At 41.0% G+C, this 13,386-nt stretch overlaps 1 protein-coding gene across 7 annotated transcripts in view; it reads right to left on the bottom strand.

Moving 5' to 3' along the window:
* Window positions 1-6,063: 6,063 nt before the first annotated feature.
* The window catches only part of gramd1b (GRAM domain containing 1B), a 64,318-nt gene continuing 56,995 nt past the window's right edge, over window positions 6,064-13,386 (bottom strand). For 5 of the 7 annotated variants that reach the window (XM_022746316.1, XM_022746310.1, XM_022746309.1 and 2 more), the window contains 11 exons: window positions 10,772-10,934; window positions 10,453-10,645; window positions 10,138-10,281; window positions 9,895-10,013; window positions 9,656-9,798; window positions 9,401-9,504; window positions 8,875-9,175; window positions 8,611-8,622; window positions 8,335-8,442; window positions 7,696-7,816; window positions 6,064-7,192 (listed from right to left, as the gene is read on the bottom strand). In XM_022746316.1, coding sequence (XP_022602037.1) covers window positions 7,103-7,192; window positions 7,696-7,816; window positions 8,335-8,442; window positions 8,611-8,622; window positions 8,875-9,175; window positions 9,401-9,504; window positions 9,656-9,798; window positions 9,895-10,013; window positions 10,138-10,281; window positions 10,453-10,645; window positions 10,772-10,934 — 1,498 coding nt within the window. In that variant the 3' untranslated portion in view covers window positions 6,064-7,102. The remainder of the gene's footprint in view (window positions 7,193-7,695; window positions 7,817-8,334; window positions 8,443-8,610; window positions 8,623-8,874; window positions 9,176-9,400; window positions 9,505-9,655; window positions 9,799-9,894; window positions 10,014-10,137; window positions 10,282-10,452; window positions 10,646-10,771; window positions 10,935-13,386) is intronic. The other 2 variants (XM_022746312.1, XM_022746315.1) reach the window with 1 other exon arrangement.

The raw sequence follows: 13,386 nt of genomic DNA, 5'->3' as shown, positions 1-13,386 counted from the left end.
TTACGAGGGCATTCGCAGGCTATAAAGGTCCATGCTGCATCCCATTCCTTGTGATAGTATGGTTGCCTTGGAGCAGCATGGTTTCCCAGACCTTCTATGCGCTATACATTTTCTATTTCGCAGCTGTCAAACGCAGCAGCAGAGCTCCTCCCTCTGCGACCAGCCACGGCGAGAAAGTAGGGAGTCATCCGCCCCTTTGCAAATTCAATCTCAGCCTTCATTGGATGTGAGGGGCTGGAAGGGCGCTGCGCGTAACGTTGTCCCATCCCCCTTGATTCATTACAGTGACGCGTCGACCTCACCCATCCTCTCATCTTGGTCTGCGACTAATGGACTACTTCAGGGGACGGGTTTCTGGGGGTATAGCAAAAGACGAGAGATTTTATTATCCTGAAACGATTTAAAGCCACCATGTAGGGGCAGAGCAAGGAGGGCAACAATAACCAGACTGAAACACTGGTGAAGAAAGCTGTAAAATGGATCTAGCAGTTAGACAGGATGCGATAACCTGAGGACGCCGTGCATAATGCAACAATATATTCAGGACATTATGAAGTATAATATAATTTAATTAAACTATGTGGCCACATCATTTAAATAAATATATCTTATTTAGCTTATAAAGCTTATAAATATGATATTTGTGCCTTGTTTAAAGCGAATAATTAATGGTACATGATTATTTTAAGGTTCTGTAAACGATCGTCACTGCCACGAGATGTCGCACTCAACCACCAGCATCTCAGACCAAAAAAATGTTTCGTCGGCCTCACCTCCGGCCTCCATGAGGCCACAACCCTCCCTCCCCTCCTTTCATGTTCTCCGGAAGCAAGGCGTTAGAAGCCCAGTGGAAGCAACCACTAGACACACAACAAGAAGCGCGACTGAATAAAGTTAGAGCAAACAAAGAAAAAATCCAGCCACAACCATTAGCCCGCGCTAGCATTGCCGTGAAATGCTCTAAGGCCATGCTAACAGTAAGACAGCTAGCCATAGCAGCATTTGCAGAACACGTTTATAATATTGGAAACAGCAGGTCAGCTAACGTTATCGTGCCTAATGTAGCCGGTCACGAAAACAGACATGTAACTTTATGTAGCCATAAGTTACTTACACATTGACGGAAAGAAGAGCCAGCTCTGAGTCAAGCTGGAGCCCTTTAGCAGCTCGTAGGTCTCTCCAGCTTGGAAAAGCCAGACCAGTGTCGGCTCCATGGTCGGACTTAGAAATTCAGCCTTAGATTTATCCACTGCAACCGTGGCCGTAGGAATGACCCTGACCGAGTCGGTGTTTCAGTTTAACTGGTGGTCATGTTATCTGGTGATATTGCACATATTCCATTTCCTGTGCGCCAAATGTTGTAGTTCACTATTGGTCATTTTCACCATAGCAGGCCTCCCTGTAGCCTGTGAAGTGTGGCCAGATATTGAAGACCTCACCGAAATAAAACTAAACATCACCAATTTATGTGAAATGCATGTGTCAATATGAATCTACAGATAATAATACTAAACTAGCTGGCCAAAAATAAATATGTAAATTAAGCCCACAACGGGATTCAAACATGGATTCTTGAGTGGAGGAAATTCTCGTTGGTGGCTCTCACCGGACCTCTGTGTACTGCATTGTGTCATCCCACTTGTGGACTGTCCCTGCATGTTTAGGAGAGACTGTCATGCACTAACACGCACACGTATGTGCACTGACATGCACGCACGACGAGACTAGCAACCAAAAGAACAGAGAAAGTCAGATTAAAACCCTTAAAGGCTGTGTCTTAGTTGTCTGCTCAGGATGCCATGACTATTTCTTTTACACAGAAAATAGTTGTTTGCTGCTATATTATTAGTAGCCTATTATTAAAATCTTGTTCACAGAATCTTTAACCATCTCTAACTCCCTGCAGCCTTCTGCACACAGGGCAAAAGGTTTGCAGTGATTTCTCAGTTCAACAACCATCATATTTGAGATTTCACCATCACGTCCTGGTGTGTGACTTAGACAACTTCCCCTCAGATGTTGAGGCCAGATGCTCCCAGGGTTGAAGAAGAAAGCAGTAAAGAATCAGCAGTGAATCAGCAGTGAATCAACAGCGGCCATCTGGGCATCTTCTCCTCACTTGTAAAAATGTATACACATTTTCCATATGTACCGTTTGTATTTAGGTTAATTAAAAATGAACATAACTAATATTATAGAACAGGGATTAAAAGAGCAGAACTCAATTTAGAAACAAAGCATAAGCTAAATTAGGTGTATTACAATGAAATGAAAATGAAACAATTACATTTTTTGGGTAATTTCATGAAAAAAACAAAATTGCAGTGACTAGACTTGCAATGGATGGACATTATAGCTTTCCCCTGGATTCATCTGGTTGGTTTAAATAATATAGAAACAGTGGTAATTAATGTACACAGTTAAGAGTGTGGCATAGGAATCCAGACTGCTCTGAACAAACAGTAGTAGGTTATGAGAGGCTTGTACTATAAATACAGCACCTAAAATAACAATGCTTTCAATATGCAACATTAATATTTTAACATCTTTTGATTTGATTTGATTTTTTAAAGTGCAGTAACAGATGAATATTTCATCTCAGTTACTCATGCAAGTTTCCTCTGAACTACTCCACTGTAAAGTCTCTCGGGTTATGCGTGTTGGGTCTTTAAGGACAGCAACTCTACTTCCTGTGAGGAAAATACAAGAAGCCCCTTTTGTGATTCAACTATTAAAAAAATCTCAAGTCGCAAAAGCTGCATGTGGATTAAACATTAAAGTAGCAATCCACTCCAAGAACAGCAACAGCTTTTTGTTCAATACTTTTTTATTCATACTTCCAGTCTCTACTTCACATGAACCAGAAAGCCACTTTTATCTTCATTCTCTATGAGGCAAAGTCATCGGCAAGTCAAAACCTACGCGCAGCGCAGGTTGGATTCTTTTGTCAGTGTGTGTGTGTGCACACTGCAGATATACACAACATATACTTACAGTATATTTATCTCATGTATAAAGTTCACTAAAAGTCTCTCTAGAGATCAAAACATTTTCTAAAAAAAAGAAAAAAAAAAACATACAGTAGAATTCTTTTTGAACAGAACTACACCAGTACATATTTTTATCAAGACACACTCGAAGAAGAGCATTTGCTATGAGTTTGATCAGTGGTCGTTTTCAGGAGGTCGTACGTGATTCCTACTGTGTGTTAACCAAGGCTGTTAGTCAGTACTGTGTTGTATGAGTGGCACTATTGTCTCGCCGGCTCTGTGATAGCAAGGTAAATGCCAATTAATACAGTCAACGAAGCGCACAATTCATTAGTTGTCAGTGACAAAATGGTGGCATCCAGAACTCTCGGGTCGCCTTGGTTCCACAGCTGTGCAGCAATAGCAATCATACAATCATTCTTGCAACGCAGATAACTGTGAGTGCACACGAGAAGAGAAAGAATGAAAACTTGATTTGTTTAAGTCATTTGTTGGTAACAATGAGAAACATGGGAGTTTTGAAGGGAATGATGAAGGCTAAAAAAAAGAAAAAACAAACAAACAAAAAACTTAAATTGCATAATAGTGGAGATTGGTAAAATTAAATTCAGGTGTGCTGTGAGAGTTTATCGGAGGTCTGAGTGCATTTGTAATTTGGACTGAGAGGATGTGCGTTTTACAGCAGTTCAGTGTTAAAATGTATGTCACTGTGAACCGTTTCACCTAACCTTGACAGTGAAATAAAATACAGTTGCCCAAAGATTAAAATCAGGTATCAAAGGTATCAAACCAAAGCCAGGAAGTTAAACTAATTTACAATGTCTCCCTCAAAATGCTTAAGAATGTTTGAATTTTTTAAATGAAAAAAGTGGTTCAAGCATCAGGAAAAAAATCAATTTCATCATACACTTTAAAAAACAAACTCTTTAAAGCATTTCAATCACATTTTCATATATATTTCATATATGTGACATTTCTGTACCATCAAATACACGAAGCATAACTTCACTATAATCTTTCAGTGTCATCAGGATTGTGAAAGTGATTTCTATAAAACAGAAAACATTTCCAACCACTCACATTCAGGTCTTAAGGTTTCCATGTGTTATCATTACTCTGCCTTCTTCAAATGTAATACACAAACAGCAGGGGTCCAAATCCTGAAGCTTTTCTGCTGTTTTCAGTGAGTCAGTCAGTAACACGCCACACAGGCACACCTTTTCCCTTTTACATATCACTCATTCTTGCCTTGCCCTGAAATAGACAAGAAAGTGTGGCAGACTTCAGTTTGGAGTTGCTTTGTTTGGGATGTGTTTTGGAAGATTCACATGTGATCACCTCAATAATATTCTATTTAGGCAAAAGCAAAAATGTTTGAGCAGTAACAAACCAGCAGGACTGAATTCCAGCCATTTCTAATGAGTTGTAAATCACCAGTGTGATTAACTGTAACTCGCCAGTGAAGCTATTTCCTCAGTCCTGCATTCACATCCAAACTAAACCACTGCCATTTCTCTCAATCATTTCTTTTACCTGAAAAGGCCTTAAAGTGCTTCACTTTCTCTTTTTTTACACAAGGAAGTTTTTGTTAGTTTGGAAGTGCTTTCATCGTTGAAGTCTGTCAGCTCTAAGGGGTGTCTGTTGACAAACTGTCGACAAAAGAGATGCTCTTTACCGCACCTAATCCATTATATATATAATACATGACATACATGATAAATACTTCATTTAAAACAACGTGATAATTTGTGAAGGTACATTTCTACTTCTTTCTTTTGGTTCAATTTAGTTAATTCTCATGCTTTCATTGCATCCAAGACAGACACTTGAAATGGGGAGGGGAGAGTATAATTTGGGTTGAATAAGGTATTTTAAAAACAATACTTTGACATTTTGAGAGATACGCTTACTCACTTCGTTTCTGAGAGTTTTGACGTCACTCTCATATCTGCATTCAAAATATGAAGAGCAAGCCAGGAGCCAGTTAGCTTAGTTTAGCACAAAGAAACATGGGGAAACAGCTAACCTGGTTTGCATACATACTAGAAACACAGGAGAACCAACTTGCTATGGCACCCCCCCCACCCCCATTTTCTAGTCTTTATGCTAAGATTAGCTAATTAGCTGATAGCCAGCAGAGCCTGGAAATAGCTCCCTAAGCTAGCTAACAGGCTGCTGGCTGTAGTTTCATAATTAGTTTATAGGCATGAGAGTGGTGTCGATCTTCACTTTGAACTCTACGGCAGAAATGAGCTTGTCTCTCAAAATGTCAAACTATTCCTTTTAGGAAAGAGTGGTCAAACCACTAATGTGGTGACATGGACAAAGAACTGCTCACAGAGGGCAGATGAAGGGTCCATCTCCAAAATGTTATATATCCATTTACAAGAGAAACATCATCAAGTTCAAGTTAATTCAATCTTAAAAATTTTGATGAACAAGTCTGTCTTCTTCCTTTTGTTAACCACGGATTTAAGCTACTTAGTATGCATCAAAAAGTGACATTAATTGATAGTTTAAGCAATCAATCACTTTGTACATGAAGGTGTAAATTCTTTTTTCAAATCCTGGATACTTCATTTTGGAACAAAACTCTTCTGTTGTAAACTGTACCCTGGTGGGGCTAATGCAAGGCAGCATCCAAACGCATTAGCATTAAAAAAAGGCAGTCTGGCTGCAGGAGCCAGAAAAGAAAACAAATTAAGAAACATACAAGTGTGGTATGGTAAAAATGTCACACTTTACAGCACACACTTGTGCGCACACACACGCATGCACGCAGTCTCACGCTCACACACACACACATACACAGTCACACACATGCGCGAATATAATCGCGCGAATGCAGAATCATACTTGCACACTGGACATGTCACAGACATATCTGGCATGCATTTTTTAGAAGAAAACACTTTTTGTTAGAAATTCTTTAACTGGTCTAGAGCTCTGATAATTTCTTTATGTACATAAATTAACAATAAATATAGGTAATGTTTATATATTTTGAAATATATATATATTAAATAATGAAATATTCTTATATATTTCAAATATATTCATAGATTTTTTTCTACTTTGAAACATTTTTAAAGAGATATAGTCACAGTTTAGTAATAAAACAAGTAAGAACACAGATCTCCCTACAGGTTTGGCTGCAGCATCCCTTTTTCAAAGAAGAATAAGTTGAGATCAAAGCCTGGCCTTTTTGTCCAGGCTAATACATTCGACTTCTTTACAAGGATGAGGAATAATGCAGTGTAAGGTAGCTAACACTCTGGCTGGGGCAACTGATCATGTGAATTGTGTATAAGGTTAAAAATACTGGTTTCTGTCTTAATCCTTAGATTCTACTTTTAAATATTTCAACACAACGGTCTGACAGGGAACCAGCCCTGACAGAGGCCAGGGTCAAACAAGGCAAGGAGCTTCCAGCTACAACACTTCTTTTCCTTTTAGGTTGCGGGATGATACTTCACACTCTGATTACCTGGAGGTTTGCAAAAGGGACGCTGCAGCGAGGACCTCTAGGGGATGATTGGTTTGGAACAGTCGAGAGAGTGTAGAAAGCCATTAAGACTCGAAAGGACCCCCCTTTCCTTTGACAAAATCTCTCATCTTCTTCTGTTCTTCTTTTTTTTGACACACATAGACTGGAACTGGACCACATTAACACTGACTGAGGGGAGCTAGGTTGTCTAAATGCATGCAGTAGTTTTCCTTCTTTCTCTCTGCCACTCTCCTGGTCGACATGGCTTACAGAAGGATGCACTTGGAAATAAAGAGAGTAGAAGGAAACAGTTATCCCACAAGTGTAGAGAAGGTGTAAGTCTCGCACCGTCCCTCAGTGCCTCAGTGATGTTGGGGACACCTCAGTTCCTGTGTGTGATAGGGGCACTTTCTGTCCATGACTTCCTCCTCTGGGGGTGTTTTTTTTTAACCCTCTGTGCGCTGGTTACCCTCTGTTCCTCTTTGTCTGTTGGACCAGCTCACTGTTGGTCCCGCTTCCCCCTCTATCCTCCCTCTCTCTCTCTTGCTGCTGCCTGCATACTGGTTCACAAACAAAAACAGGTCCTATATTGCACAGCACGCCCTCATGGCCTTGTGGTGGTGTGTCAGTGATAGCGACTTCTCTTCTCCTCCGCCTCAGAGCTGTATTCACTTAAACCAATGCCTCGCTGGAGGTTCAATAAAGAGTCTTTCATCTAAAGAAGAGAAACAGGAGGAAAATCAGCGCATTAGCTTGTTTATTAAAGACAGAAAAATTACAAAGACCTACTTTGACAGTTATTCAGTGGCTTTCCTAACATTCACTTACTCATGTAATATTCAATCAGTAGCTATCTTTGAAAATGGAGCATAGAGGGATTCCTCAAATTTGGCTCAGTAGTGGGATCAAAGTTCTCTCCAGCCCAACTCTGTGTGACCGGGCCTGGATTATGCTGCATGAATACTTGGTAAAACACAAAAATTACCCTCTCATTTATGGCACTATTTTGGCTGGCAGGAATTTTGATGTGTAACTTTACTGGCTCACAGGCCTCTCTCTTTCAGTAGTGGATGCAATACATTTTACAGTGCTAAAATGGTCATATATTGTGATATAGTGCACTTGGCAAACTATCTCGTTAGCTGTGGTGCTACAGTAATTTGTTGAACTCTTAAATCACATCACAGGTCTGACGTGATTTTGAAAATGTCTGAGTACCTGGTCTAACAGCACCACTGACGACTTGATAATCTCCCTCCACTTCTGCAGCTCCGTGTCATGGTAACGCTGCTGCGCCTCCAGGAGCTGGGCCCACTCCATCTGTGTCTGAGGCAGTTTACTGGGAAACACACACACACACACACACACACACACACACACACACACACACACACACACACACACACACATTGCATATTAGCAACATTAGCAGAGTGCAGTCACTGAAGCTTGACTTCCATTTTGAGGGACTGCCAACAAACAGTTTGGTAAATTGTTTCAGTAAGTTCAGAGCTATTCAAGAGTAATTTTAGAGACTGTTTTCCTGTCACACACATCAACTTCCATATGGACATAGTTTAATGTATGTAATAGCAACAGTGTGTGTGTGTGTGTGTGTGTGTGTGTGTGCCTATGTGATTGTTTGTAACTGTATGTGTATGCTTGTGTGTGACTGCCTTTGGGGATAACAGCCAACTAACGACAGCAGATCTACAGTGGAAGTTTCTGTAACCTCAAAGGTCCATTAACTATCCTGAATCTCTGTAATAGGTGACAAAAAATGTGCAGAATGTGCATATGTGTGTGTGTGTGTGTGTGTGTGTGTGTGTGTGTGTGTGTGTGTGTGCGCGTGTGTACCTTTCATGAAGCCGTAGACCTTGCCAGGTCGTTAAGGACTGTGCAGAGTACTCCAGCATCCACAGTTTATAGAAGAGCATCATGTTGAGGAACACCAGCAGGACCAGGCTGAAGAAAGTCAGTAAATCAGTCATTCCCGTTTGGCATTTTGGCAATTCATAGTGCAGTTAATTGGCTGATATGTAAATGGACATTACATACAAATAGTAATGGGAATACTGTAAATGCAACTGTTAATGCATCTAGCTACACTGGCTAATCAGATATTATATGTACCTTAAACAGATCCTATGGATGGCAATGAAGGGAGAGGAGAGAGAACAACAATGAAATATTTATAAGGACTTTAATTTTCATTTGTAAATCAGAAAAAAACTCTACAGAGCCTACTGGAAAAATGGATGAAATCATGCAACAGAAATTTCAATATGTGATGTGTCAAATTTGTATTTTCATCCTCATGGTCAGATATGCGGGTTTGTGTTTGTGTGTGTGTGTGTGTGTGTGTTTGTGTGTGTGTGATTGTGATCCGTTGCTTACACAAAGCTGATGATGAGCAGCAGTTTGGAGACACTGTAAAGAGCGAGGCTTCCAGGCATGTGATGGTGTTCTGGACTCTGGTGTCGGGTCTGTGTGGATCCTGCCACTTGTTTGATCCTCTGAATCACTTCTTCGTCCGTCGGCGTGGTAACGGGGCTGAGTGCCTCGTCCAGATGCTGGCTGCGCATGTGGGGGAGCGGCCTCTTCTTCCGCCTCACCGTGGAGTTCTTCACCGCCTTGGCCTTCGGAGACAGCTGGTGGGTCTCGGTCAGTATCTCCTCCAGCTTGGACAGCTCCAACTCTGAGAGGGAACAGGACAGTTGTTACATGCCACCGTCTTTATGGGGTATGTTTTTTTATTCTCTTCATTCTTCCTTCCTCTCGCTTTAATAGTAGCCAAAAAACTTCTGTGATTCAGATGCACAATTTCTGCAAAGTGCAGAAATTTTTACAAATTTATTTTACAAATGAAATTATGAAATATTAGAACTGCCAGAACAGACAAACTAACAACAATCAAGTTTACCAAGATGCCGGAAATTTTCCTCCAGCCCACTCCAGAAGTTTTTCTCTATGAAGCCTTTCACCAACCCCCATGGCTGCTTTCTGTAGCGTAGCTCTGTCGATACCCTGAGGAAGAGAGATAGACAGTCTTTCACAATAAGTTATAAAAACAGGTACAGTAAAATGTTAAATGGAGTTGTTAAAACTTCCCCCAAAACAATACAATATAAAAAATACATCTAATTTCCCAGGTCAGATACGACCACGCCTCACTCACCGTAACCGACACTTGTTCTTGGCCACCCTGGTGAGCATGTAGCGGTTGAGAGTGTAGAAGTAATCGTGGTAGGGCACATCATGTGTAATGACCTCAGCGTCAATGATGTAACACTCACTCTCCTGACTGGCTTTGTACAGAGTCTGACAAAAGACAGGGGATATGGTGTGTCTTTAAGTCACATCAAATATGAAAAAATATAAATAATAGGAGATGTTTTTCATGTGGTAGAGTTGTACCTGTGTCTCAGTGACTGTGGCTGTTTTAGGGGCCAGTGGGTTTGACAGGGAGATGGTGTACAAGATCTCTCTGGTCTGATTCCCAGCCTCCTCTTTCTTCCATGGGTGGTAGACCACATCTAAACCACAAAATGACAAGACAGAGACATGAATGAACTGAAAAAACACTGCGGGGCAGCACATTTTTCTTTGGCTTGCGCTATCCCCAGAGATTTCAGCTGCAGAAGCATCACAAATACAAACCTGAAAATCGCCTCTGCTCCATGAAGTCACTCATGAACTGCGACTCAGTGAAGAGGATGTCGTAGAGCTTGTCCACACTGAACTTGTAGACCTCGTTGATGTACTGCCTGCCGTTCAGATCCTCATGGAAAGCCTGTACTTCACCTACACATCAGAGAGAGAAAAATCAGAGATGTCAGATGTCTTCTCTTGTTAACGTTCAGCTCTTGTCACTAGCATCATCTACATCACCCTATTTCTAGTGGGGAAGAGCAGACTTTCTACTGGATTATATATTTTATTAAATCATTTTTTATAATTGTTCTATGCAGTTACCCTCGTCGTGTGTTTCCGATGAGTCACTGAGCTCAGTGGGGATGTCCTCATTGTCGTTGAAGTCAAGTGAGGGTGAGGGCACAGGACCACCAGGCCCACTGGTATCATTGTTCTTCTCTTCTGCCACCAGTGGCACAGCCAGCAGCTCGCCGTCTGGTAGACAGTCTGCGTATTCCTCTGCTGGGAGGTCAAACTGGGGAAAAAGAAGGAAATAGGCATCAAACACGGCAGTAATGTTTCCGTGTTCATTTGACCATTGCTTTTTGCAGTGTAAATGTGTGTGTGCCTTAATTAACAATATGCAACAGATGTAACTTACTGTAATGGGTGTGTCATGGTTGCCTGGGCTGGGGATGGTGCTGTTAGGGACAACCTTCTTATGTAGCGGAGGAGGGCTCCCTTCAGGCTTGGCCTCAGTGCTGCTCTTAGACAAGTTGTCATTGTTGATCTCATTCTCTTCATTGGGAATCTCTTCACTGAACCTGAAGGTGCCAGAGAACATCGACAGGCAAGAGCTTCACTTATCTCTACTTATCTCTCTTCCTGCACGAGGACCCTTGCAAAACTTTGCTCAAGTAGTGTTTACAAAGGTCTTTTATGGCGTGTTTCATCCTACTTTGGTTCCAGATGGGTCAGATTTGAATGTAGTAAAACACTATTGACAGGATGTTTAGACAATCACAACGAAGCATTAAAGGATCAGCTTAGTGTATCTTAGAAACATTAGAAGTGAATTCAAGAGCAAGCAGTGTTTTGCAGTTTAGAAACAGTTGCAACAGACAGTACTTGTTATGCACGTTATTTTGAAAAAGATGAATGACTCTAGGTTTATTTAGCTTGTGTGCATTTGAAGTGTTTTGAAGCATCTGACCTCTGGACAGCCTTTGAAGTAAATCATTCTTCTCTCTCACTTTGTCAGTTTAACCTCACCCAGTGAAATGTACAGACTGTTGGATATACACTCCCCTCCAAAAGTATTGGAACAGTGAGGCCAATTCCTTTATTTTCGCTGTAGACTGAAAACATTTGGGTTTGACATCAAAAGATGAATATGAGACAAGAGATCAACATTTCAGCTTTTATTTCCAGGTGTTTACATCTGGATCGGATACACAACTTAGAAGATAGCACCTTTTGTTTGAACACACCCATTTTTCATGTGAGCAAAAGTAGTGGAACATGTGACTGACAGGTGTGTTTTGTTGCCCAGGTGTGTCCTATTACATTGATTATTCAAACAATAAATGGCGCTGAATGTCTACGCTCAGTTTCAGATTTGGGTTTTGCCTGTGCAGACTGCATTTATAGTTAGAGGTGTAACCAACATGAAAACCAGAGAGCTGTCTACGGGTGAGGCTGAGAGAAGAACTGGTGTACTAAGTAACAGACGTCGAACGGGTAGACCAGGGAAAACAGCAGCAGTTGACGACAGAAACACTGTGAGAGATGTAAAGAAAGACCCTAAAACAACGGTTAGCGACATCAGCGACAACCTCCAGAGGGCAGGAGTGACGGTATCAGAATCTACTGTTCACAGAAGACTTCATGAACAAAAGAACAGAGGCTACGCCAGAAGATGCAAACCACTCATTAGCAAGAAGAATAGGAAGGCCAGGCTGGAATTTGCCAAAAAGTACAGAGATGAGCCTTAAAAATTCTGGGACAAAGTTTTATGGACTGATGAGACAAAGATTAACCTTTACCAAAGTGATGGAAAGGCTAAAGGTTGGAGAAAGAAAGGATCTGCTCATGATCCCCAACATACAAGCTCATCTGTGAAACACGGTGGAGGTAATGTCATGGCCTGGGCTTGCATGGCTTCTTCTGGGACGGGCTCATTAATCTTCATTGATGATGTAACACATGATGGCAGCAGCAAAATGAACTCGAAAGTCTACAGAAACATTTTGTCTGCCAATTTAAAGAAAGATGCAACCAAACTGATTGGGAGATCCTTCATCATGCAGCAAGATAATGACCCAAAACACATGGCAAAAAACAACAAAGGAGTTCATCAGGGGCAAGAAGTGGAAGGTTTTAGACCGGCCAAGTCAATCTCCAGACTTAAACCCTATAGAGCACGCACTTTACCTGCTAAAGAGGAGACTGAAGGGAGTAACCCCCCAAAACAAACACCAACAACTGAAAGAGGCTGCGGTGAAAGCCTGGAAAAGCATCACAAAAGAAGAATGCAAAAGTTTGGTGCTGTCAATGGGTCACAGGCCTGATGCAGTTATTGCAAGCAAAGGATTTGCAACTAAATATTAAGTCTTATTCACTTAAATCTATTTTAAGTCTATCTGTTCCAATACTTTTGCTCACCTAAAAATTTGGTGTTCCGTTACAAATAATGCTATCTTCTATGTTGAGTATCCGATCCAGATGTAAATACCTGGAAATAAAAGCTGAAATGTTGATCTCTTGTCTCATATTCAACAGCAAAAATAAAGGAATTGGCCTCACTGTTCAAATACTTTTGGAGGGGAGTGTAGGCCACAAATTATATAAAACATTGAAATCATACAGCCCAGCTACTGACCTCATGTGGCAGTCAACAGAAAACTCTTTTTTCTCATTATGAGGACAAACAGATTCTAACCATGACTCTTTATTGATTTTATCTGGTAAATCCACTTCAGACATGAGGGGAAAAGTTTCTCCTAGTTGCTTAGCAGCATCCACACTAGCTGGTAAACCATTAAGTCTGAAACAAATGCTTCAAACTGCAGTCTAAATTGGCAGAGAGATGAGATAGATGCTAAGTGTGTAATTGTGTTTATAAATGGATTATGTTTATACTTGTTTGTGACTGAGCATGTGAGTATTGCTTATTACAGCTCAAACCAGGCTCGCTAATTATTTTGTAATTTGTATAATCAGGTGATCGACTGAAAAATGTTTATAGCAGTAGCCATAGAAACTGATGCCACAATA

This window comes from Seriola dumerili, unplaced genomic scaffold, assembly GCF_002260705.1.
Source record: "Seriola dumerili isolate Sdu_G_001 unplaced genomic scaffold, Sdu_1.0 BDQW01000102.1, whole genome shotgun sequence".
NCBI classification, from domain to species: Eukaryota; Metazoa; Chordata; class Actinopteri; order Carangiformes; family Carangidae; genus Seriola; species Seriola dumerili.
The sequence above is the reverse complement of the archived record's forward strand: the minus strand, read 5'-3'. Positions and strand labels throughout refer to the sequence as shown.